At 45.4% G+C, this 25,878-nt stretch overlaps 2 protein-coding genes across 3 annotated transcripts; one reads left to right on the top strand and one right to left on the bottom strand.

Annotated features, from left to right (window-relative positions):
* Window positions 1–62: 62 nt before the first annotated feature.
* Window positions 63–8,259, bottom strand: LOC124483707 (TRIO and F-actin-binding protein-like). The gene is made up of 16 exons (XM_047044253.1): window positions 8,036–8,259; window positions 6,658–7,885; window positions 6,444–6,536; window positions 5,895–6,063; window positions 5,707–5,787; window positions 4,453–4,506; window positions 4,108–4,176; window positions 3,788–3,877; window positions 3,493–3,602; window positions 2,679–3,159; window positions 2,061–2,331; window positions 1,713–1,815; window positions 1,355–1,514; window positions 876–989; window positions 404–490; window positions 63–286 (listed from the first exon to the last, which is right to left on the bottom strand). The coding sequence occupies exons 1-16, from the start codon at window positions 8,223–8,225 to the stop codon at window positions 140–142; spliced, it is 3,447 nt and encodes a 1,148-aa protein (XP_046900209.1). The 5' UTR covers window positions 8,226–8,259; the 3' UTR covers window positions 63–139.
* On the top strand, window positions 3,628–23,321 carry LOC124483742 (ATP-sensitive inward rectifier potassium channel 12-like). 2 transcript variants are annotated; one of them, XM_047044285.1, is made up of 5 exons: window positions 3,628–3,894; window positions 4,009–4,096; window positions 16,263–16,318; window positions 20,063–20,273; window positions 20,706–23,321. In XM_047044285.1, exons 4-5 carry the CDS (start codon window positions 20,188–20,190, stop codon window positions 22,372–22,374), a joined length of 1,755 nt encoding a protein of 584 aa, XP_046900241.1. In that variant the 5' UTR covers window positions 3,628–3,894; window positions 4,009–4,096; window positions 16,263–16,318; window positions 20,063–20,187; the 3' UTR covers window positions 22,375–23,321. The 2 variants fall into 2 exon arrangements, with proteins under 2 accessions (XP_046900241.1, XP_046900242.1); XM_047044286.1 differs by lacking the exon at window positions 16,263–16,318.
* Window positions 23,322–25,878: the final 2,557 nt, after the last annotated feature.

The raw sequence follows: 25,878 nt of genomic DNA, 5'->3' as shown, positions 1-25,878 counted from the left end.
TCATTTCTGCACTGGGTTCTCCTTTCAGTCATGGTTACTCAAGCATCTTAGGCCTGGTAACTCAAACCATGACCAGGCCTAGTCAGTGTCAACTAATTCCACTGATCTTTGATCACTTCCTGGTTGCCAAATCAGCAAATCAGCTGTCTCTAGCCCCCTCCTGCAGTGCGGCATTGGCCAGTCTTAGGTGTTCCCTGAGGGAGCCCATCTCCAATTGGCTGCGACCTTTCATTCCGCTCAGTTCCACATACGCTTCTTTATAGCGGTCGTATGCAGTCTCCTTTTCCTGGGATGGGGGGATGCAATCACGTAGAGGGCAGACATTGAGTATATTTGAGATATGAATGACTTAATGGTAGCATTTTAAAATGTACTGCTGAACAGGTAAACATTTGACACCCACCTTGGTTAGAGACAGCACCTCAGACTGTAGACAGCTGATTTCTTTCTGGAGATACTGGATCTCATTATCCTTGGCCCGCAGCTCCATCTGAGGGCATGATAGGAAAATATGTATTTTGTGTGATAGCATAATAAATATATCTGACAGATAAGTGCTATGCAATGATTGAATACCTCTGAGTGGGATCGTGTTTACCATCATCACAAACCAAAGCACTGATTTTCAACTATCCAATGTTGCATGGTTAGAAATAACCATAGCCTACATACAGTGGGTGGGTAAATTTAGAAATGCATCGGGGACAATTTGTTTTCATGACACGCTTGCAACATATTTGGCCACCAGATGGCATTAAGTATTCCACCAGAATATAATCAACCACAGATAGCCTGCTCCACTCCAATCAGCCAGAAACAGATGTATCTGGTTCCATCAGTACAATGGATTCACTCTCTCAGTTCTTAGCCCATACCTCCAGTTCTGAGGGACTGCGTTCACAGTTGCCGGTGGAGACGAACCCTGACCTTTGACCTGTGATGAAATAGCGCATGCGACTGACCTCCTCAGCCAGCCGCACCTTCAGCTCCTGAGAGGAACAGGTAGACGACACAGTCCATTTGAAAAACACTTAAAAAAAGACTCGAATGTGTTCAGAAGGTAGTGAATTTGATAGTGTCTGTTAGCGCTGTTGTATTGCTCGACAGTAGTTCCACCCAATCTTTCCACAGTGAACTTGGGTCCTCTGACTCACAAACATAATGGCACCCTCTAAACATCGCTTTATCCGGCTACCTAGCTTTTCGGTGGAGAGGGTGCGTGGTACTTAAACCGAGGAGTGAGTTTAACCAATTCAACTGAGTTACACGTGCAAGTGACTGAAAGACTTAAAGTTGTGCGTCACTTTCTAGTTCCTTTCGCCTCCTCTCTCTTCGCTTTCCTCGGCTCTCTGACCTGGTTCTCTCTGCGAAGCTGCTCCATCTCTCTCTCCCTCCGTCCCAGGTCTGTCTGTCTGTCTCCACAGCTCTGCTCCGTCCTGCTCAGTTCCAGGCATCTCTGGGAGTAACTTTCTGACAGGACTTCAAGCTCGCTGTGGAGGGAATCCTTACGGGAGCTGGTATATACACACACACACACAAACGTAAGCGCAAACACATATACACATATGCACATATACACGGGTGAGACGCACATGCAAACAGACAGAAACCCATAGGGCCCAGATTATTATCGCATTACATAGTCAGCACCCAACCCCTCCTCTTCGAGTCACAGTAAGTTCACACTGGTGGTTTGTCACAGGAAAACGTACTGCCGTCCTGATTCGAGGTTAGAGACTCCGCCCCCTAACCGCCTGGCCTTCTCCACCTCCCTCTCCAGCTCCTCCCAGTGGGTCTTCTTTAGAGCCTCCACAGCTTCAATGTACAGAAATATGGCCGCATAAAATGACGGGGAAGAGAAGAGTCAATGAAAGAGAATAAAGAGAGGACCATGAGCTGTTTGGAGCTATATAACATTATGTAAGGCTTATGTACCGCCACAAACACGAGAGATACACACTGTATCCTGACATTACGGAACACATCCCTCCATCCAATACAAACAGGGATACCGTCTATGAAACATGATAAAAACAGGAAATATCATGTTGAAACTTTACCTTGTGCGGTGGCCTGACTCTCCTCCTGCAGCAGCCGGTCTCTCTCTCTCTCCAGCTCACGGATCTCCCTGGCGTGTCTCTCCTGCAGCTCCCGGAGGCTCCGACGGTGCGCTTCCTCCATGGCCTTCAGCCTGGCTCCGCAGGGGGCCCCGGGCCCACACGGGCTGTCCACCGTCACCTCCACCCCCTCCTCCACTCCCACCTCCACCACCGTCCCCATGGCCACACGCTCCCTCCTCAGGCCCTCCACCTGCTCCCTCAGGGAGAGGGCCTGGAGAGGGTGGGGGAGAGAGGGAAGGAAGTGGACAGGAAGCAGGGGAGGAGAGAGAGAAGAGAGGGTAAGTGTGGGAGAGAGGGAGAGGGAGAGAGGGAAAGAGAAGGGGAGAGAGATATGGATGAGGATGGAGAGGGTGGTGGGAGAGGATGGAGGGGAGGAAAAGGAGAGGAGTAGGAGGAGAATGATGTGGGGGAGGAGTGAAGGGGTAGAAAAGGTTTATACTTTGCACAATGGACTGTATGACAAATCCCAGAACAAAACAGTGTGAGCCATGCTATGTATGCAGGTCATCTTTTCATTGACATTTTTGAATGTTGCAAGATAGAAAACTCTTTCCCTACCTCTCTCTGCAAAGCCTGGGCAGTGGTTGACGGACTGGTCTGTGCACCAATCAGAGACTGCGCACTCACGTCCCGGACTGACAGACTCTCGAACTCTGCCCACTTCTTGATGACTTCCGGGTCCATCTGAGTGACAGGTACAGGGACACTCCCCTTTTTTAGTTCCATCGAATCCCACCTGCTGCTCATCTCGCTGAAAGAAATTCCCGATTCAAACCACTTGTTCCTCTCCTCCAATCGCTTGGCCTGCTCTATGTCCCAGCCCTCCCCTTCCTCCCGCTGACTGACGACACCCAAATGAGAGGGCGTGGCGTCTGGATCCTGATCCAAGGAGTCCGACCGATGGTCAGTTTGTCGACGGGTCGTTGCCTGCTGCTCCGTGTTCTCTGGGCCAGTCTCACGGGTGAGCTGAGAGGAAGGTTGGCATGACAACGAATGCCGAGAGAGGGAGTTCTCTTTCTCGCTGCTGCATTCTAATTGGCTGGGGTGGAATCAGCAGAAAGACAAGAGGATAATATTACATTTCAAAATAAATTTAAGAGGATATGGATACATATACATCTCATCATCAGGATATGGATACATTTCATACATCTCTACATAGCAAATAACTATTTTGTTGCCAACACATTGAGCTATAGTTGTAACCAACTTGAGCAATTCACAGTAAATGGATGCAGCTGTTTATCTTTCACTTTTAATTACAGAGAAGCATGCACGTGCTATCCACCGGTATTTGTCAGTGTCTCCGTTTGAGTCATTGTTTGACCACAAATAAGAGTACAGTCTCGGCTCTGTAATCTACCATCCTCACTCTGTGACGCTGGACGAGTGGCAGCTCTGGATAGCTTGTCTCAGAACCTTCACCCAGTTCCTCCTGATCCTGAAGGTCATAGCCGAGAGCGTGAACACGCCTCTCTTCGTCTAGCAGAGATCAAGAGAAGAAGAACAACGAGCCCTCAAAAACAGCAACCTCCAGAGGTTTTGCAAACAGGAAGGAAATTGAGAAACTCACAAGGACTGTAGTGTGTGTTTGCGTGTGTGTGTGCAGGCTTCGTGTGAATGTCTGCATAGAGCAGAACAAGAAAGAAACACCTGAATGCACACACTTGTATCTGGAACCCATAGTTCTTCTCCACATCACAATCTTGTACGTTGACACAGGCTGTGAGGTCTATCTCTCCATCCAGGTCATCTGACTGCGGCGGAAAAGAAGGTACTTGTGAGAAAAAGAGAGTAATGTCCAATAGAAAAATGTGTATTCGTTTTAGAACTATTTCCTGCTTCTTCACATCCTTTTTCCTAACCTCCTTCTCAACACCTGTTCTAGGAGAAGGTTGATTGGGAGCAGCCTCCGATCCTCTCCTCCAATGCTGTTTGAGAAGAGAGGAGGGAAAGAGGCACGGGGAGTAATCAAGGTAAGACTCACCTCCTCAGCTTCAGAGTCTCTGAAGAACCTTAGCACCGAATCACCGAAGACAAACCAATGTTTTCTCCACTGTGACAAATAAAAGAAACCCATTCAAATCAATACAAAGCAAATGCTAATGCTACGTAAATTCAATAATGACATTTAAATATCATAAATTCAATGCTTGAATTAATCGGTGGTGTATATGTTCAAAACAACATAGTCTGAACAACATTGTCCTCCAGTTGGAGTCTTTTTTCAGATGCTTGATGAAATAGATAGGATAAATGGGATGAAACAGGATACAAGTAAGAGCGTGCATGTGTGTAAGCCTGTTGTAACATGTAGACATTCTAATCATACCTCTCTATTCTCGTCAAGCTTGGACATCCAGCCCTTGAGGGTCAGAGGATCAGGCTACAAGGGAAGGGAGAGAGGCTGTTATTAAAAAAGTCTTTCAGAACTAATTAAAAGTCAAGACAAACATTTTCTGGCAGGATTTTTCTACTGTCAGAAAGAGTATAGTCCGTCTGTCTATAATAAGAAATCAAGTCAAACTCTAAATATGTGTTGTTGTCATCTTGGCATTCACAATCACCTTGAAACTCTAAACAGACAGGAAGTCGGAGTGAGATGTCACATTTATGGCTGAGAGAGAAAATGACTGAACATTTTCCTTTTTTGGTTCTGTATACATTCTTCAGTCTCCAAAAGTCTTTATCTTGCTGTCTCACTATTCTGTTGTGTCTGAAATAGCACAATTGGCCAAAGTACTGTCACACGAGTCTATGCACTGTCACTTGGTTCAATAATACAATAAACTGACTTTTACACAGTTTCCTGTGTTTAAACAGCAATGTTTTTCAAAAGTTATATTTGAGTTAATGTCATATTTTTCTTCATAGCAATTGTATTCAGGATTTTTAAAGGTGACACATTTCTAACAAGAGGAAAATCAATGTTGATATGAACTTAACTCCCAAGACAATTCAGTGCAATCACATTGAATAGCCAATTGGAATGAAACATTGTTGGTAGGTATTGTAAAATAGAATCACTTTGCAGAGGAGTGTAGGCTAAAGTTAAGTATCATGGAGTAAAGCATCACAACATCCAAGCAGCAAGCGTGCAGAGACACAGCATATGAATGCAACCAACAGTCCAAGTTAAACTCTTACCGATATTTTGAAGTTACATTAGTCAGAAAGGAAAGGCATGTGCACGAGCAAGACAACATGAATAGGGACAAGTTTCTGGTTCTAGGCTACCAAATTTGTGAACCAGATTTTGAGCTTCTCAAAATAGAAATGCACAGACCAGGGCCGGCCCCAGGCTATATGGGAGAGTGAGCCACATTTATGGGGGCGCTTGGAAGGTCGGGATGGTGTTGATGGTTGTGGTGGTGGTGGGGGGATTCACTCCATAATCACGTGACATGCCTCTGATGTGGTCAGTTGAGCAACAGGAAATATGGGACAATCATTTCCCTGGGAGCCCCACCATTGACGAAAGGACCCCACGTGCAGCTACTTGTTGTGCTTGCAGGCAGAGCCAGTATCCATTTGATCGGAAGCACATACCAAGAGAACTTCAATACATCTCTAGAGGTGAACTTACCTGTGTTTGTGTGTGCTGAGGAAGGACTTTTTCTCGTGGTTTTGAAGATCTCTGGGCCTTCAGGGTTGAATTATCTGAGCTCTGCAATGGGTAATGGCACATGCATCATAGTTATGGACATCACATTTTGTAATGATTATAAGTATCCCGTAAAGGCTAATTGTAACTTTTTTGCCATTTGTGCCAACCTTAATGAAGTGTTGGTCTGTTGTAGATTGCTTTTGAGAATATCGCCCATCCTGAGAATCTCGGAATTTCTCCCTTTCTCTCTCCCTCCGGTCTCTCCCTCTCTCTCTTCCTCTCCCCCTCTCATCAGTCTCAGCCTTTAAACTGTAGCCATCCATTTCATCATCATATCTAAATAAAGAGAACCCAGCAACATGCTGTCATGAATGAAGATTTGAACACAAGATTATACAGTGTGTGCATTGTAAGGCTTACAGTATATAGGCTTACAGTAATGTAGGTTTACAGTAAAGTAGGTTTACAGTAATGTAGGTTTACAGTGTCTGATGAGAGAAGATCAGCAGCTTCAGATTTAGGTAATCATGAGAAAGGGATTATTCACCGAGTGTATGTTTACAAAGTATAGTTACATCATTTGTTTATTTGATTTAAAATGCCTCAGTTAAGAGATAGTTGTTCAAAATAACAACCCTAAGCCATGTTTTTATTGTGTATCGCTGATGCAACCTCCTTCCTGTTTGACCATTCTGGGAGGTCCAGTGGATACTCACCTGGGAACATGGTTTCGTTCCAACCTCCGGGGGCTTGGGCTCTGGGTCCTCCTTCTCAGCCCTGGCGTCTCCTCCTCTGACTCCATGATGGTCCTGGGGGTGTCAAACATGAAAATGTCTGCAAAATGCACTTCTTTGGTTTCTTGCTAAACGGACAAGGACTACAACTCCCATCAGCAGACATGGATTAGGAAATGGTACCCCCAATATGCACCTTGGGATGTCAGCCAGGATGATGTAGTCCTCAATGGTCATCCCCACTTCCTCTGTCTCCACCGGGTTCCTTTTGGGTTCAGAGGTCAGCAGGGCCTCCAGGCCTCGCCTTGTGTTACTTTTGCTCCTATCGGTGCCCTTGATGTCCGTTTCCATGGTGGTGGAGTGGGTCGTCAGTGAGTGTGTGAGAAGTTTGGAGTCCAAGGGCAGCCCAGAAGGGGAGGAGTTTCGGGATGGGGCGGGGCTTAGCAGGGAATGGGAGGAGCCATGCCAGGGACTCTGAGCAGCCGGGCTGGGAGTGTTTTCACCATATCCTTCTGAGACTCGTTTTGAGTAGCTGTGTGCTGTGTCAGGTCTGGTATCCATGAGAGAAGGGTTTTCCCTTTGCGGGGAGTGGTGTTTTGTCCCATAACCACTCCTAGGGGGTGAGCATTCACGGCTGTTTCGAGAACGAGTATTGGTGGAACTGTTCATGTTCATTCTGGGCCTTGGACTGTGAGTACCCTCATAGCCATCCGGCGGTAAGCCCGACGATCCCCGTCGAGAGATAGAGTCTAGATTGCGGTACAGTTTTTCAGAGTCCAAACTGTGGCCATTGGAGGCGTGGGAGGGCTGTCTCGACTCACGGCCGTGCCCTCTCTGGAAAGTGTCCGCGCCATTGGTCCGCACATGGGCGGGTTTGCCACGTTTGTAGGAGGGCGTGTGCCGAGCCGGAGAGGCGGGACCGGACACCACAGAGCCTCGCCTATGTGATGGACTGGACCTTCCTGACGGGTGGCGAGACGGAGCGTGCGAGGGACCGTGAGATGGAGCTCTGCTTCTGGACTGGGAACTCCGACGCCGGGACGATGACTCGGGACATTCTGCTAGCTTGTAGCGGTTGGGGCTTGGAGAACGATTAGGACTTGGAGAACTTGGACTTCCCTGTCCTCGAGAATCAGTCCCCCGCCGGAAATTGGAACGATGTATGTACCTCTGCGGAGACTCGCTTCTCCAGGTTTCCTGGTTGAAGGTTCCCGCGTCCCTCCTTTGGGACGGAATTCCAAGATTCCGGTTCCGGTAGGGGACACATGCCTTGGGCTCTGGGCTGTGGTTACTTGGGAGGGGGTGTCCTCTCTCGTAGTATCGGTATGGGCGTTGGGGGGGGGCGTCCTCCCTATGTGAACTGCCTTCACCTTTGCGGTCAGGAGAGAAGTAGCCACTCTCTCGTTCTCTGTCCCCTCTTGCTTCTGAAAAAGCCAAGAATTGCATCTTGTCAAGAATTGCATCCAATCAAGTTATGGCAGAAGTTATGGAACAGTACAAAATGTTTTTTAGACCAGTGGAAGTGTTTGCATGTCTATATCCTATTTATGCATGTGCATGTGTGTGTAGCTGACCTGAAGGTCGCCTGGACCTTGCCCTGCCCCTGTTCTCCTCCATCCAGGAGGCGTTGCCGGTTCTGTGGGGAGAAGGGTCCAGCCGGGTCATCTCTTGCTGACCCTCACAGCACCACTCTGGGCTGGAGGACTTACTCCTCTCTGGCCAGTCCTCCTGGTCCTGGGAGCTAAGGCAAGGTAGTGGACACATGGCACACAGTATGCTAATATATGCTGTGGTAACTAAAGACGTTCATTACTAATATAGCTAATGTGATAATATCGCTTGCCATGCGGTGTTAATCAATTCATCACTAACTAAATACTGAGACAAACTCACCTACACAGAGAGTCAGTGTCACCTAGACTGAGGTCCCACTCAGGGCTCAGAGTGTGCACCAGACTCTCCGGAGAGTTCCAGTTATTTTGGAGGACATCATTGGAGGTCACGTTCATTACTAACTAATGTGATAATATCGCTTGCCATGCGGTGACTGACAAACTCACCTACACAGAGAGAAGTCACAGTTTTCCTGAAGGGTGGAATGTGACACATTCTGACCTTTCATTGGTAATTCATGAAATGTTAAACTTGTCAATGACTCTTGGATTAGGGTTGGCAAGAATTGAATTATATTGTATATTGAATTATTATATACTTTAAATTCAAGTTGTCTGACATTTGATACAGTATATTGTACTGTATATGTTGTGTACATATATAGGATAATTGTACTTTTGCATCCTGAACATATATTAACAAACAGTTATGCTGTGTAGCAGCATTTTTAAGTTACTAAAAAATAACAAGTAAAATGTATTTGTATATCCCTTTTAAAAGTGTGAAATGTCACAAAGGTTGTACCATAGATGTCAAAAACCAGGAACAAACCTAAATCATTAGACAATGGAAAACCTTCTAGTTACATCACAAAAATACTTTCAACAGCACAATACCAAGAAATAAACAAACATCATCCGAAAGAAATGTCTTCCTAAACTGCTGATGAAGAATTGAGAAATGTGGTTGTTCACTTACTTCAATTTCTCCCTTACTCGTATCTCCTCCGACACCTTCTGTCAAATCTTGAAATAACTTTTCTTCTCCTCCTCCTTCTGTCTCTCTCTCTCACTTCGTCTCAGCCAATACATTAGGAGAGAGCGGTCGGTAACTCAACCTAGCTTCTGACCGTGCTCATCATTATTTCATTGCTCTGGTGCCTTTGCATTACCAGAACCGCCCACCACTCTTTCTCGACCTTATCTTGATCATCCCTCTTCTATTTCTAGCCTTTCTTTTCAACTCGGCCGTATTCAGACGTTCCTTGTTGTCATGACCTTGTGACCTGCTCTACTGTGCTATGTGGAGGCGTGTATTGGAAGATTCTTGGATCAGTTTTGTTCTTCAATTTACTTTAAGATGTATTGCACTTTCAGGTCAGGGTAGTGTGGGACATATTAAATTACCTGCCATTCCCAGTAGATTGCAAACAATGCTTAATGATTAATTAATGATAGAATCAAACGTCACCCTGGGCTTCGACAGTCCCCTGTTACCGTGTCCGTACTTAGTGACCCAAGATCTCTTTGGTTTCGTTTCGATTCAAAGTTTTTCTGTGCATCACTGTCAGTCAGACTTTTATTCCAAGTCAGTAAGGATTTAGGTCAAGTAAATTGATGCCATTTCCAAAGTGCTTTTCTGCAAATTATTTCAAGGGTTACCTCTTACTTTCACAGCAAAGTGTAAAGTAAGTGGTGCTTACTTTTGTTTCAGAGCAAATCATGTCCATTAGTCATAATTTGAAGGGGATGAAAAGTTCCTCCGAAAAAATGCTACGAACCGCAAACGCTATCTGGTTCTAGACAGCTCACCTGAGAAGTTGGGGCGAGGGTAGAGTTCAGGTGCATGTGACTGGGCCGTAGGCAGGCACCACAGCGGGAGGGGTCAAAGGTGTTGGGTAGAAACTGCCGGCAGTAATAGTCCTCACCGCCAGAGAAAGCCATGACGGATCCTCCAGAGCCCACAGAACACCCCTGTTGTCCTCAAATGGCTTGCCACAACGCAAGAGGCATGATACAAAATCCACCTATACAAAAAGTGGCACATTTGCGATTACAGATCTTCTGCTACCTCATCATAAAATAATGCAGTGCTGTTATATGAGAGAATATGCAATGTTGTGTCACGTTTGAGTGTAGTTACCTGGATATATGCAAACCTACTTGCAGGGATGTGCGTGTTTGTGGCTAGTTGTGTTCTAGTATGATACCTGAGACAAGGAAACACGGTAGCTTCCTAAGTAGTTAACAAAGAGTAACTCCATCTCTGGTATGGGTGAGCGTTCCTTGAAGTGAAGCACGAGATAGCGAGTGTGTGAAACACACACCATTACCAACGGTTTACTTTTACACCTCTGGATGGATTAGATGTGACACCAAATAACCATTACACAGTGACCTACAGTACTCTTGTAAATGCCAGAAACTCAAAATGTCACGAGTCACCTCAGCAATCAATTGAAAGCTTTCCTTGCGATAGACATGTACTTTACCTCGTGCCATGTGGTTAGGAATTCTTCATTCGATGACGAACGGATGTGCACCTTGCTAACTTCTTTTAGGGTATTCTGCCGTTTAGACTCCACCATCCCAGGTAAAAATGAAAGTGGTATGACCAGACCACCCCTAGTAGCTATTTCTCTTGTCACATGGAAACATCTATTGGCTCTCACAAGGCCTCAATATGGTGTGTATCCAATATCAACAGTAGAGAGGGTGAACAAGGCTCCTGCTTTACCTGCCAGATGTCATAAGGTGGGCCTGTCTCCCAGATGGCTAGCTTGATAGGAATTGCCGATGAGCTGTCAAATGCGTTGCTCTGCAACAACTCTTTGCCCCGCTATTAAAACCAAGCACAGTGAAAACAATCAGAGAACGAGATTCCACATTGTTCTTCTGTTTTTACCGTCAAAGTCGAGGGGGGCCATCGAGGCGTATTCAGTTTGAAGAGAAAAAGACTTAGTTGCTGTATTGACTCCCAATTGTATTTGCCTGTGGCTTGTTACTCTGAAATGGTATCGATGTGCTATTGTGTTTGCCTAATTAGTACACAGTGGGAGAACAGGGACCCGGGGACATCACTGGACAAGAGACGCCACAAGAGGGGGACAGTTGTCTTGACAGGGTGTCTGGTTGTGTAGGTCGAGGCAACACGTGCACACACACAATGACAGAGAAACACTATTTCACAAGGAAGTCTATTCTAACCTGTCCTGAATGCACAGTAGACTTCCGGAACTTAGACGATGAGGGTATTTATAGCTGCATCTTGGGCCTCCATTCCATAGCTAGTTTATAGGTGAAGGCTGGAGGCCTTTGAGTGTTCTAAATACCAGAACAGGTCTGATTTATCACAGTGGTGGAGCGTTTAAATTTAAACTCAAATTGTGTCCTAAACTTCTGATGATTAATTACACCCTTGTTTTGTTGTTTTACTACATTTCTTAGACCTGACAATTGAGAAAACCACGAGATTACGAAGTTCACATTTAATTCCTCCAGTGGCTAATTAGGTTTTTTGACATGGTTGTACTGCTGTATAGCTCACGTATGGGCAAATGTCCTTTTCTTATAAGCGTCCCACTTGGCAAGCTACACTTAGTTGCTCCGGTAACAGTTGCTATGATTAGAGCAGTTTCAGTAACCATGGAAATATGATGACAAAAAGTTCCCAATCTATACCAAGTGGAGTTTACTAAATTCTTAATAAATGTTAAGGAATGTAATGGAATGTGATGTAATGTGATACTGTTTGCATTTTTTAGATTCAACCCATGGTATCATTTAGTGCTTTTTTTCTCTCTAAGTATAGAGATACATATCTACCAAACATTTGTTCCTGTTTCCTGTGCAAATGCCAGGTAACACAGACTGTTAAAGAGCCCCCGCCTCCCAAAAACACACTTATCACAAACACACAAGCTTCAATTCACTGGATGGGAGGAAATTTAAACACTCTAATTTTTTGTTGTTGACCCAGGTCAAAACACAGCCTATGTCTTGGTGCCTTGCAATTGACGTAGTTGGATGAAACTGGAATAGCTTCTACTACTCTTACATCATGCACCCTCTCTCCCTCTCCCTGTTTGAACTGAACAGCGCGACTCCAAAATGGTGGCAGTCTCACATCCAACTGACCTCTAGCATCTCTATCTGCCTCATTTTACATGCAACCCCGTTGAAGAACTGTTTTTTTTGTCCTGTTTTTTAACTTTTTATTTCAATTGTGACCCATGGCAGGTGGTAGTTCTTTCTAAATCTGCTTTGCATGCTAAAAACATCTCTCTTCAATCTTTCTATTCATGTTCATTCTCTAGGGAGAAAAATCTGCTATATGCTACGTCAGGGGCGTTGTTAGACATAAAACTCTACTGGGGCACAGGCCCCTATTCATATCCCATATTTTTTCAAGCTTGCTGTGCACAATGCACTACTAGGCTTTAGAAACTCTCCTTGCTCAACCCACTATACAACAGTTCAGGGACACAAGTTTTATATCAGCTTTGGCAGGGACATCAATGGTTAATGTGAGCGCACACATTTCTTTCCCATTCATTTGAGCGCAACAACTGTTTTTTTGATGATATTATTTTTATGTTTTAGTCTAAATAAGATGATCGGTAGGCCTAGCATTTAGAAACTTTCTTAAGTTTTGTAATGTTTTCTCAGCCTACCTCAATTCTGACTTGTGTGCCCGAGTCCGACACCTGGACTGGCTGCAGTGTCTATTTGGCAAGCTCAGAGGAGTGCGCAGACATGGAATTCTGCGTGAATCGGTTTGTGTTTTTGGTTAAACTGCTTTGATTTAACAAGCGTTGATTGGAATACTGTGTAGATTTTTTACGGGGTATCAATCTAAATTAATGCACTGACTATAAAAGTAAATTGTTAAAACTCAAACTTGAGATTTTACTGGGGCACACCAGATTTAGTAAAAGGGGTCTAACAACGCCCCTGCTGCTACGCTCTGATTTAGTTGAACCACTACAAACACAATATACAAAGCACGTATATTGTATGTTTGTCCTATATTCAGCCAACAACTAAATATATCTGTGAATTATTCATTTTCGGGGAAAGATTGGCGGGCCGTTCTCTCTTTCACCGTTTCCAAAACGTATCGACCTGGTTCTGCTGTGGGAGTGAAAAACGAGCTTGCATCCTCCTTCCAAGTAAATTGGCTTCTACAACTGGATCGTGTCACTTACAACCGGGAGTTACCAAATGAGCCTACAGAGTCTGAGAAAAAAACTAATGTCTCCACATCAATGACTAGTCACACTTCTGAAAAGCTCGAGTTCTTCCTCACAACTGCCTTCAGGCGCAAATTTAAGTCGTTGACATTGAAATCTCTTGTGACTGCATGGGACATTTAAGCTAGAGGAGATGCTGTTGGCTCAGGAGATAGCTGGAAACAGATAGGCCTACTGTTCAGAAATGCATTGAGTAAGGTGTGCTTCTGATAGCGTCTTAGTATCTTGTCTGGCACCGAAGAGTTGAACGGATTAGTGGTTATTAATACACACACAGACGGTCATTTTGGCAGAAGGGGTGGTCTTTAGGAGGCTTGGTTTTCCTTTACATGGCTAGGATTTCACCTATGGGGCTGCTGAAAAACAATGTTCTATGCACATCGGTTTTCAGGCCAACAGTGTTGTTGTGGCTGAAGAAGATTGAGTGCATAGGCCTGCACTAACTAATTTGCTGTAACTGAAACCCTGACATTCTTTGTGCTGATTGAGTATTGCCTACTCAGCATCCGTAAGGAATGATATAGTAGGCCCATGATATGTCTATCCTAGGAAACAATTACAAATATATAGTTAGTTAGACCTAGACTCCAACAGAATTTTATGAAACTCCTACAGATCACTAAGAATGCACACATTCTTGGTCCTTTTCCGGCACATGCCTAACAAATACATACAGACCTAATCAAAAACACAATAAGCATGGATTGAAAACATCACAAATTCCTTTTAAAATATGAAACCAAGTGAGAATAAATGGGATTAGCTTTCATTTTGTTGCATTTTTTGTAAATATTTCAGAAACTACAAATCATGTAGCCTACTTAATGAATTGTTGTCAAACTTTGTCTGGCTATCTTGATGCTTCCACACAAGGATAAGTTATGGACACAATAAGCAAAAGGTACAAAATGCCTTTAATAATCATATGTATCTCATGGTCTTCTTGGATTTCCACCCACATTATCAGTCCTACACCCACACATACCCTATACCAGTGTCTTCTGTCATCTGACCCCAAACTCACATGGTCTACTCTTGTTTTTTACTCTCTCTCTCTCCCTCCCTCCCTCCCTCTCTCTTTCTCTCTCTCTCTCTCTCTCCCTCTCTCCATTTCTCCTATACTCTTTCTGTCTCACTCTTCGGTCTACTCTTTGCTCTCTTTTTCCTTATCTCACTCTGCACATTTCAGTTTCTGTCTGTTTCCCTCTGGCTCTCTGTCTGTCTCTGTCTCTCTATCCCTCTCCCTTTCTCTCTCTCCTGGCTCCTCTGTCTGTCTCTGTCTCTGTCTCTCTATCCCTCTCCCTTTCTCTCTCTCCTGGCTCCTCTGTCTGTCTCTGTCTCTCTATCCCTCTCCCTTCCTCTCTCTCCTGGCTCCTCTGTCTGTCTCTGTCTCTCTATCCCTCTCCCTTCCTCTCTCTCCTGGCTCCTCTGTGGACGTGGAACACCCACCTCTTCTCACAGAGGACAGGTTTCAAAAATACACTGCCTCAGCGGTATGATTTGGAAATATGTTTGTTCGACAAAGAGAGGGAGAGCAGAAGGGGTTTCCATAGAAACTATCAAGTTGTGTAGACTTGCCAGTAACATCTTGAGGAGGCCTGAAATAAGGAACTATACAGAACGGTGTCTGTGTGTACGAGATGTGGTCATAGATCTATATGAGTATTATTGCATGTTTACTGCAGAGAACTCTTTGTTTTCATCTCTGGGAGTGGCTGGTTTTAAAACCAACATGGCTGCCAGCATGAAGAAGCCAAGTGGATTCAGACCACTCAGACTCTGACATGGCTGCAATGGTTAAACATCCAGCTAGATTTGTTTAATTTGCAGGGGGATGTTAGCAAACTGTGAGAAGTGCCGAAGACACAACTTTAATCTTCTGGAAAAAGTGGTTGATAATCTTAGAGGAACATCAGGACATTTGGATAAATGATGAACCATGTTCATCCACAGATATCTCTCACTTTCACCGTTTGAAGTCGATATAAACAGGAAATGAATCAGCCATTCAGTGGAGGATATAAAAGAGGATGCAAACGTGGGGCTTGATGCTTGTTTGCATTGCTAATACTGGATGCTAACTCGGTGTGACAGGCGAGCCAAGTGCGCAGGATGGAAGGTCCTAGCTTTGAGCCTCGTATGTGTGTGTGGTTATTAGCTTACCTTATACACAATTACTTCACGTCTCGTTTTTATGATTATGTAACTTAGATATATCACATTTGAGTTATCCTCCATCATCCCGTCCTTAGTATGTGTCTTTGTTTTTTTGAGTGAGATCAACTTTTCTCTGCTTAATTTCAGCACTTTGCACTGGCTAACTGAAATTAAAACACTATCAAGTTTTTAGCGCTAAATATGCTAACTGAAATAAAGACCCTCATAATGCATTTTGGTCATACCAAATTAGTCTATTTGCCTTACCACTGTTAGGTCTAGATAAAGTGTTAGCCTGAAACTCAGTCCAACACTAGTCCACCTATCTGTATTGACCTAACTGCAAGGAACCGGAGGTTATTCTAATATACGTCCGTGCTGGTAGAAATAATAGGGATGCACACCCACAGTTTCAAGAACACCACTCCACATAAAAGGGGACATAATTAAAGTGACAAGCGGCTCCATTCCTCCCGCCCTCTCTCTCCCACACACGGGGACACACACAGAGATGCGAGCACACAATGATATGAGCTCTTGGAGTTGCGAGTCAAGTGAGCTCCCACGGAGAGAGAGACAGAGAAACAGAGAGAGAGCGCCGTAGTGATGGAGAAATTACGTTTTTAGGAAAAAATGGCTGGGTGCTAGGTTGCCGGATTTCAAAATGATTTAATAGATAATGAAACTTGAAACATTTTACATGGCGTTTAATGAGGAATTTGCACTAGACAACGCTGAACGAGGCTGAACAATGTGATACGTTTTCTCCCCCCTGGCAGGATAAAGTCAACACAATATTGCAAGTGGGTCTACGAAAGTGTATCCTAATTAAAAGGTGAGTAGACTATTGTAATCCATGCTACCTTTGCACTTGACGTTTTATCTTATTTTTGGCTATTCAACACAAATCGACTTACCGTAAACTTCAGTTTGTCTCAAAATCCTATGAATAGTTTGCATTAGTAGGCTAAAGATAAATCACATCAGTTGTTTAGTGCCACAGTGTTCTGTAGGCTCCTCTAAAACAAACCTATCCACATGTTTTTATTTTTCAATTGCCTAAGAAAAATTAAATACATCAATAGCCATACACCAATCACAAATATATTTTACTTCATCTATGTGTAGCCTATCAATCACTTTGAGCATAATTCAAAGTGTCTGAATGTTAAGAATTGAATGGAAAACAGTTATTGCCTACAAAAGTATTTGGCAATTAAACTAATTCCTACTCTCTTGAAACGTATTGATCTTTTGGTCGCTGACATTCAAATGGTAAAAAATCGAAAGCCTTACAATCAGCCAATCATCTAACTGGCTCATGTCGACCATTAGTCTTTGCCAAAAATGCAGTAACACCAGAAGAATAATTTAGGCTATTAAATAATTAAAATACCTTACTGATTTAAAATGTCGGTTATCAAGCAAAACTTATAAGTTTAGCCTGTAAAGTCTGTCATTTTCGGGGGTAGGCTATGTATTTTCTCCTGTGTATTCAGAAACAGTCTCTTGGGCCAAATTAACCTAGATACTTTCATGCACGTAGCCTACCTACATCAGGCTTAAACAAGTGTGTGCATGGCCCCCACCTGTTTGAGAGCGTCTGACGAAAAGCAGAAACACGGACTGTTATTTGATAGACCAATTGATTCTTCTGAACCTGATTCCCTGTTGTTAATTTCTTTTCCATATTAGTCATCGAAAGGTAATTTTAACACTGCATTCTTTGTTGTTTGTTGTCTAAAGTTATCTTAATGCAGATCAAATTAATTCATAAATTAATTAAAAAAAAGGTTTTGCAGGGCCACAATCACGATCAATGGACACAACTGTTTGTTTACAATTTTTTATTTATTTTTGTTCATCTTTCAAACTTTGGGTCAAGTGTTAACGTTTCAGTCTAAAGTAGTTTGAGGTGCATTTGTTTTTGGACTGTCCGAATGGGTAAAGTCATATCACCCTACTTGGGTAGTTTCAGTAAACCTAACACACCACAGGTAGTCTCTTTGAAGGTATTTACAAAAGGATTTGTCCCAGGTGCTACTATTTCACCTAAAATAATTCCATGCAACATTGTTGTTTTGGTATAAGTGGATTTAAAAGGGAATAACAATGCCAGGAGTCCTTGGGATAAACAAGATACAATGTATCAGTGATGTCATAATCTCTTCATTTCCATCTCCATCCTTCATGATCACATGCCCACCCTTGTGTCAGCTCTTTCTTTCTTCCTGTCATCCCCTCCTTCCCTTCATGACAGGCTTCAGATTAAAACAATGACGGTTAAAACAAGTTGTTCGCTTGACTACTGCAATCTTACATCTTTTGTATCGTTGTTCGGATTAGGAGATTATGAGGGTTGTAATCTGGCATTCTATAAGGCCTTCCTACCTCCATACTCAAACACACACACACACAATCATTTATTTCTCTGTGGGATTAAGCTACAGGCCTACGTAGGGTTAGATAGATCTGAGGTGCCTCATATTGACATGTTTGGGGCAATGACGTAGCCTACTGTCCACGTGTTTCAGAAGTTAGGATGACCTCTGGGCAAAGGTCAACTGATGAGGCTGCGCATGCTGATGTCCTGGGACAGCGGGAAATCACTAGGCGACGTGTGAAAGCATGTGTTCCATGACATATGCATGTGCTGCATGTGTCAGTGCACCTTCGTTCGTGTGTGTGTTTCTGAATGTGTGTGCATGCTTACTTTGAAGTGTTTGTGTGTGTGTGTGTATCTAAGTGAATCAGTCCCTTTGTGTGAGTCACTCAGGAGAGCCACTTACAGCTCTCACTCGTGTGTCTACCCTCTAGCCCCACGGCCGTCCTTCACAGGCAGCGCCACATGTAAAATCACAGTCGCTTGACACTGAGAGTCAGCGCGCTGAAGAGGGAGAGAGGTTCCCATGGAAACGGCTAATCACTATCATCAACATTTAATTACTGCATCTCTTCCCTCAGGGACCAATGGTTCCTGTCTTGGACTTAGGTAAAAGTCCATCAGTTCTGTTCTGCATCTACATTTAGATTACAGATACAAAGAGACAGACTGCTAAGAATATACGCAGCTTCTGGTTCAAGTTTTAAACTGTGTTTTGAAGTCTGCAGTATTCAGGTCCTACAAGGGACTCACTGATTTACAGGAATTTACTGCGGGATCAGAATTCCATTGGGGACATAATCAATGCCAAATTAAGGCCCACTAGAAGAGATTTCAGATAATGAAGTGAGGTTGAATCGATAAAAACAATCATTTTCATCGAGCAAGCACTGTTTCACAGGGACCGCATCCAACAATATCACCTTTCCCACACACAAATATGTAGCTGACATCATTTGACCCGGGCATGTGAACCTGGACCACTCTCTAAGACTCCTTAAGACTATGGGATGTGATGATGTCACAGCGCTTTCAGTCCAGCTGTTACTGTAACCAAACCTGACGTAATCTTCCATCTCCTGGGATTATTTAAATCAGTGAGGGCTGTTAATCCAGGCAATAAGAGCCCAGGTCCCAACATCTGTCCACTGTATTGTTTGTTAAAGAGGGGTACAGAAAACATGCACTGTCACGCAAAGGGTTCACTGCAGCCATTGCCTCGTACCAACAAATCGTGTATCAGTGTTATTTTTAGGTGTTCAACGCTGTTCAACGTTGACTTGAAAATAAAACCCTTCAATGGCAATTTCAGTACTTTCAGAGGAGGATTCCGAAAACACTTTGTTCCCAAGCACAGCCGACCCCAAACTCTGCATGCTTTCGTAGGCTGTTGCGTGAGAGCCCACAGAATCATTACGCAACCCTCCCTTTTTCGTTTGGCCGATAGTCTGTCTGACATAATAAGCCCGACGCAGTCACCCTGTAACCCTGTCATGGAGCCAAAAAGTGGATCAATTGTTCCTCTAACTGTAGATTACCACAGAATTCCCTCTTTTGGAGACCTTTGCCCCCCTCCGTTGTCTGTCTGGTTTTCCACACTCTGTCGGCTTTCAGGTCCCTGAGGCTAACCATCATCGAGAATTCAATCAATAGCTTTCATTATGTATATCGGTCGGCGCCTGGTGCGCATGAAGGGAGTTAAAAAAAAAGAAAACATTCCTTTTTCTCATTGTGGAATGTTGCTTTTTCTGAGGTTCCAAATTCATTCTTGACGAGGGAAAATCTCCAGGTCCCCAGTGGTGAACGGTAGGAGATCTTAAAATTAGAGGACCTTTACAGGGTTGGTAAAAACTTAGAACAACCTATGCACAACCTATGATTCTTAGGTTATATAAGGCCTGGTCCTTGTAACCACAACCTATATGGGAACAATCCTGAAGAAGAGGAAAAACTCCTGTCCCACAGTTGTGGACCGGGGAGTAACGTTGACATCATGTTTTTTTTAGATTGTTGGTCAAAGCTCACAATAACAACATACGCACATACACGTCTCTTACTTTCTGGTTGTAAACATCATGTAAGGTCTGGTTTAGTAACCATGGTCTATACAGGAATCGAATGTATTGATTGTGAATGACTAGAAATGCATTTGTGAATGATTGAAAACTCAAACTACTCCTTTTGTTGCTCATACAGGAAATACATGATTTGGAGGGGATGCTTCTTATTTGTGAGTTGATGCCTCCAAGGGGCCCCCGAACCTGAGGTACCAGGTCCCCCCCCGCTGGTCGGGCCCCCCTCAAACCCGTGCGTCTCTTTTAATGGTTGGCACTGCCCACCCGTGCCAGGATTACTGCCCACACAGACACAGCCTGATGATCGCCATGGGAGCGGTGCGAGTCAACAGGTGAGAAGAGAACCAGGAGAGTTGTGGGAGAAAAGCTTGAGCGAGATGTTGTTCAATAGATATTTTCTTTCAAGGACAGACTTTTTTTTACCACCGCATTCAAGTCTATCAAAGTTTGAGACAGTATGAGACAACAGTATGAGACAGAACCAAGAGAAAAGGATACGCATTTGAGATGTATTCGTCTCTCTTCTGGTTGTTTCATTTGGATTTACATGTAGTCATTTAGCAGCAGACGCTCTTATCCAGACTTGATGAACCCTCAAAGCATAAAATTACATTTCTAACTATGTTTTCGCATTTTACTATACTGCTTTACCCATATTATACCCATCAATGAACCTATTATACCAGTCTATCTATACCTCCACCCTTCTTCACTGGTTTTTCAAGAGGTGTCCCAAAACATCATGTTTTGTGCTCTTCATGCAGGTACAGCATTGTATCCACCGACGAAGATGCCCTCAAGATCTCCAGCCTGGGCCTCCACAACGGCCATGGGCCTCACACCCAGCACCCCCTCGCTGGGGCCAGGCTGGGGGGTGGAGGGGGCGAAGGAATGGGGTCCGACGGAGGAGGGCTCGGGACCCTGGCCCTGCGTGCTCCGGCCACCATAGCGACGACGGACACCGTCCACAACGGCCGGCGCGTGTCCTCGGGACTCCCCGCCCCCAGCCGCTTGCGGAGTCGCTTCGTGAAGAAGAACGGCCAGTGCAACGTGGTGTTCCACAACATGGAGGACAAGCCCCGCCGCTACCTGGCCGACATCTTCACCACCTGCGTGGACATCCGCTGGAGGTACCTCTTCCTCATCTTCACCACCACTTTCCTGTTCTCCTGGCTGCTCTTCGGCCTGGTGTTCTGGGGCGTGGCATTGGCGCACGGCGACTTTGACCTGCGGCCCGGCTTGGGGGAGGGGCCCCTGGGCGTGCTGGAAGGCGGGGCAGAGTGGCGGCCGTGCATCCTCCACGTCCAGGGGTTCGTGGGGGCGTTCTTGTTCTCCATCGAGACCCAGACCACCATCGGCTATGGGTTCCGCTGCGTGACCGAGGAGTGCCCTGCGGCGGTCGTCACCGTGGTGGTCCAGTCCATCGTGGGCTGCATTATCGACTCCTTCATGATCGGCACCATCATGGCCAAGATGGTGCGGCCCAAGAAGCGGGCGCAGACGCTACTTTTCTCGCACCACGCCGTCATTGCGCTGCGCGACGGCAAACTCTGCCTCATGTGGCGCCTGGGCAACATGCGCAAGAGCCACATTGTCGAGGCACACATCCGGGCCCAGCTCATCCGGCCGCACGTGACCGCCGAGGGCGAGTACCTGCCAGCGGAGCAGACGGACATCGACGTGGGCTACGACGAGGGCTTGGACCGCCTCTTCTTGGTCTCGCCGTTGGTGGTGGTCCACGAGATCACGGAGAACAGCCCCCTGTACCAGATGAGCCGCGCCGACCTCCAGAAGGAGGACTTTGAGATTGTGGTGATCCTGGAGGGGATGGTGGAGGCCACGGCCATGACCACCCAGGCCCGCAGCTCCTACCTGGCCCGGGAAATCCTCTGGGGCCACCGCTTCGAACCCGTGGTCTTCGAGAAAGCCGACCGCTACCAGGTGGACTACTCTCGCTTCCATAAGACCTACGAGGTTCCGACCACGCCCCACTGCAGCGCCAAGGACCTCCGCGAGATGTCCGGGGTGGACGGTGGCGTCGGCGGGGGCAGCAGGCAGCGCTCCCAGTCTTCGTCTTCCACCGCCTCCTCCAGGTCAGCGACGCCCCCCTTGTTCGGCCCGCTGTCGTCGGCACGCTGCCTCCTGCCGCCGCACTCGCCCAGCGCCTTCTGCTACGAGAACGAGGTGGCACTGTGCTGCGGGGAGGAAGATGAGGACGAGGAGGACGAGGCGGGGGAGAGGACGGGGATGCTGGGGGGGAGGGATGACGGGGAGGGGGACGAGAGGGGAGGGGACTTTGAGGAGTGCTACGAGGAGCGGAGGGTGGATGTGCTGTGCGTGCTGGACGTGGAGGGTCAGATGGGCTTCGACAGGCTGCAGCCTCCGGGGATTCCCCTGGACGCGCTCAACTTTGGGAGGGAGTCTGGAGTGTGAGTCACTCGCCTCCATTTTTTGAGTTCTGGAACAATCTACAGCAGCGTCACCTATTTGCGAACACCTTGTCAGTCTCTTAACTACAATAGGTGCCATTTGCTGACTTTCTGCTTCTCATTTTGTTAATCCAACCAAAGTACTCGGATCGAAAGCAAACCAGGGTCGAACAAGACTTGATTTAGGCTACCCATAACAATGAAGGTTATGGAAGAGTCCCAAATGTGCCACTGATGAGGTCAAATTAATTCCCTTCAAGACTCATTAAATGCTTGTATATGACCCCGCTCTTATCGAATGGATGATTACAGGACAAATCCAAAACTTTGTAGTCTGCTACAAGGGGAAAGAGAACATTCTCTTTAACCTAAATCTGCAGGACAGACGGTTGTTATGCTTTTGATTTTACTTTTGTTTGAATACTCAATCTTGTGTATTTGCACAGCGCACAATATTTTTTTTCTTTCTCAGAAATCATGGTAACTGAATAGTTAAATCATGATGTGTTAAATGCAATGGCATAAATTATTGTGTATAATAATTTGATTGTGTCTTCGTGAATATAACGTATGTTTGGTTTTCTTACATTTACTCAATTACTGTTCCACCTCTATCATTTACAGATAACAATAGTCATGAGTATTTAATTCAAAACCCTTACCAATAAATTATGTTTCTGTTGCTGGCATTAAAGCAGTTTTTGTGAATATGTAATGTTATGTTTAGAAATCATGCACATGCTGTCTTCCTGCTTGAGGTATACTACTGTTAATGTTTTATTAAATGAGCTACATTTCCAAAATACAAATGATGAATCCTTTATCGAGGGGAAAAAATGATGCAAATATGCAACCCAGAAATGGCAGTTATAGAGTTGGTAAAACACTAAAGATGAAGAAAAAGCACTTTATTCTGTATTTTATCATAACTATATCTTTAAATATTTTCAACTGTACGCTGTTTTGTATTAAGAAACGTTAAATAAAACATCAAATGATACAGCAGAGTTTTTTGTTCCGGTTGAATGTTGCTGCTTTCTTACGCTTATTTTTTCCCATCCGAGCTGGCTGGGTCAGAGGTCTAGACAACCCCCTGGTCCACCTGTCTGAGATTAATCAGGTAATATCTTTAGCTCGTCACTGGTTAGAAATATTTGGGCTACAAGCTTCTGTAAAAGATTAGGCAGAAAGCGACTGGTCACTGGTCGAGTGAACAAATCAAAAAGGAGCGATAGCCTACTCCCAACACACCTTTCAAAAACGTCCCCTCACCCCCCCCCCCCCCTCCCGCCCCTCCCCTCTTAGAACCAAAACTGGGGTATCGGCGCTCGAAGGCTATGTTTAAGTGTCAGAGTTTATAAGTCCACTGAGATCGTTTTTATTTGGCTGCTAGTCTTCTGATGTCACAGAGAGTGAAGGACGGATGGAAATAGATGAGACCAAAACTGTTGAGGGACTACAAGCCTTGCCAGTGCAAGGACAGAGAGGTCGGGGGGAAGAACGAGGCTCAGGGATAAAGATGGAGGCGGGAAAGGTAAAGAGCGCGAGAGAAAGGAAAAGCGAGGAAAGAAAGATGCAGGCTGCTTATATTTACATTTAGTCATTTAGCAGACGCTCTTATCCAGAGCGACTTACAGTAAGTACAGAGACATTCTCCCCGAGACAAGTAGGGTGAAGTGCCTTGCCCAAGGACACAACGTCATTTTGCACGGCCGGCAATCGAAACAACAACCTTCTGATTAATAGCCCTACTCCCTAACCGCTCAACCATCTGACCCTGTATATCCGTATATCGCAGCTTAATAGACTTCGGTGATATTTGCACACATTGGAGTAAGGCCAGGATTGTTTATGAAATGCCGCATTGTGGTGTAATGTTCTCCTAGCCTGTTATTACCAGGATTGCCACTAGAGGGTGCATCAGACCAAAGTACAAACAGCATGACCCCATGAGAGTGTAGGAGGGCCCTCTAGTGGTAAATGTTGAGACAACTTAAACTTATAACGTATAACTAACACATAATGAAAACAAATGGTTCTTGTGACTTTTATTACATTTTTGCATAATTTCTTTTGGGGGATGGGGGTAAAAGATTTGCTTTGATTTCGATTTCATTCATACAAGTACACCCATCCATTTATCATCAAACACCCACGAGATGACAACATTTTAAAGTTTCACAAAAGCTGAATCAGAGAAACTTTAACAACTTAAGCTCTCTCAAACGTAAAACATCATGTCCGACATGTTATTTGCTATATTCGATCCAAACAAGAATGTCTGCAACAAAAACATCTACCCGTGTGGGTACAGTGAAAGGGAAACCCCAAACTTCTTGCCATCTCTCCCCAAAACCTTCCTTTCCTCTAACGCAACCGCTCCTCTCATTTAACATGGTCTAACATTCGGGGTGCAGCTCTCTACGTAAACACCTTAATCTCCCCTCATCCCCGACCCGTTCGAACTCTCCCTCTATCCCCCACGGTTTCCCCTCCTCCCTCCTTCCTTCCTTCCCTGCCTCCATCCCTGCCGCTCCTGGGTTAATCAGCCACATCGCTGGCCCCCCTTGTCATCAGCATCCATAAAAATGAGCAGCTGGTCGACCCCCGGTGACCTTCGTCGTCGGGCCCTAGCGGGTCGTAATGGCCGACGTGGATCTGAGGGTGGATGTCAGGAGTGGGAGGGTGGGGGCCTCCTCCGCTGTCCTCCCCAGCCCCTGGGGGCTATGTGACCACTGCTGGGGAACAGCGTGCGTCCAGAGCAGGGGGACAGTATTTGGGCTCTAAGTGGTGCGATCCGGGGGGAGGGGGGGGGGGGGGGGGTCTGTGTGTGTGTGTGTGTGTGTGTGTGTGTGGGGGGGGGGGGGGGGGGGGTCCTCAAGCTCATAATGAGCTGCTGTGTGTGGTGGAACTGTGAACTGATGTGGTTGGTGGGTGGGGGGTGGACAGAGGGCTATTGTGTTGCTCACAGCAGAGGGTACAGGCCCCCAACTGGTCTGGGAACCACCACAGGCAAATACCCTTGGTGTGTATGCATGTGTGTGTGTGTGTGTGTTTGTATCTGTCTGTAAATTGGATTGTTTGTGCCTCCATCTTTCTCTTTCCAGCTGTGCCGGCCCAAGACTGCATGTGTAACTGTCTCTTTCTTTCAAGCAGTTTGCATGTTAAAGGGAGAAAAACATAGAAACCCAAGCGTCGGAGAGTGAATCTCTCTCTCTTTCGTTCTTTCTTTCTTTCTCTCTCTCTTTCTTTCATCTCTTCTTCCTCAACCCATCCAACAACAACGTCTTTCATTCGGGCATCTCGCTGGCCGCCCCGAAGCCCCTCAGGCCCTCTCCTGCTCATTTGGCCTAATTAAATGTTCTGAGAAAAACTCATGATTGGAAAGTGACTTGCTCTCTTTCTCTCTCTCCCTCTCTCTCTCTCTCTCTCTCTCTCTCTCTCTCTCTCTCTCTCTCTCTCTCTCTCTCTCTCTCTCCCTCTCTCTCTCTCTCGCTCTCTCGTTCTC

The sequence above is a fragment of the Hypomesus transpacificus genome, chromosome 21, assembly GCF_021917145.1.
Source record: "Hypomesus transpacificus isolate Combined female chromosome 21, fHypTra1, whole genome shotgun sequence".
In the NCBI taxonomy this organism is placed as follows: Eukaryota; Metazoa; Chordata; class Actinopteri; order Osmeriformes; family Osmeridae; genus Hypomesus; species Hypomesus transpacificus.
This window is presented reverse-complemented; position numbering and strand designations above follow the sequence as displayed.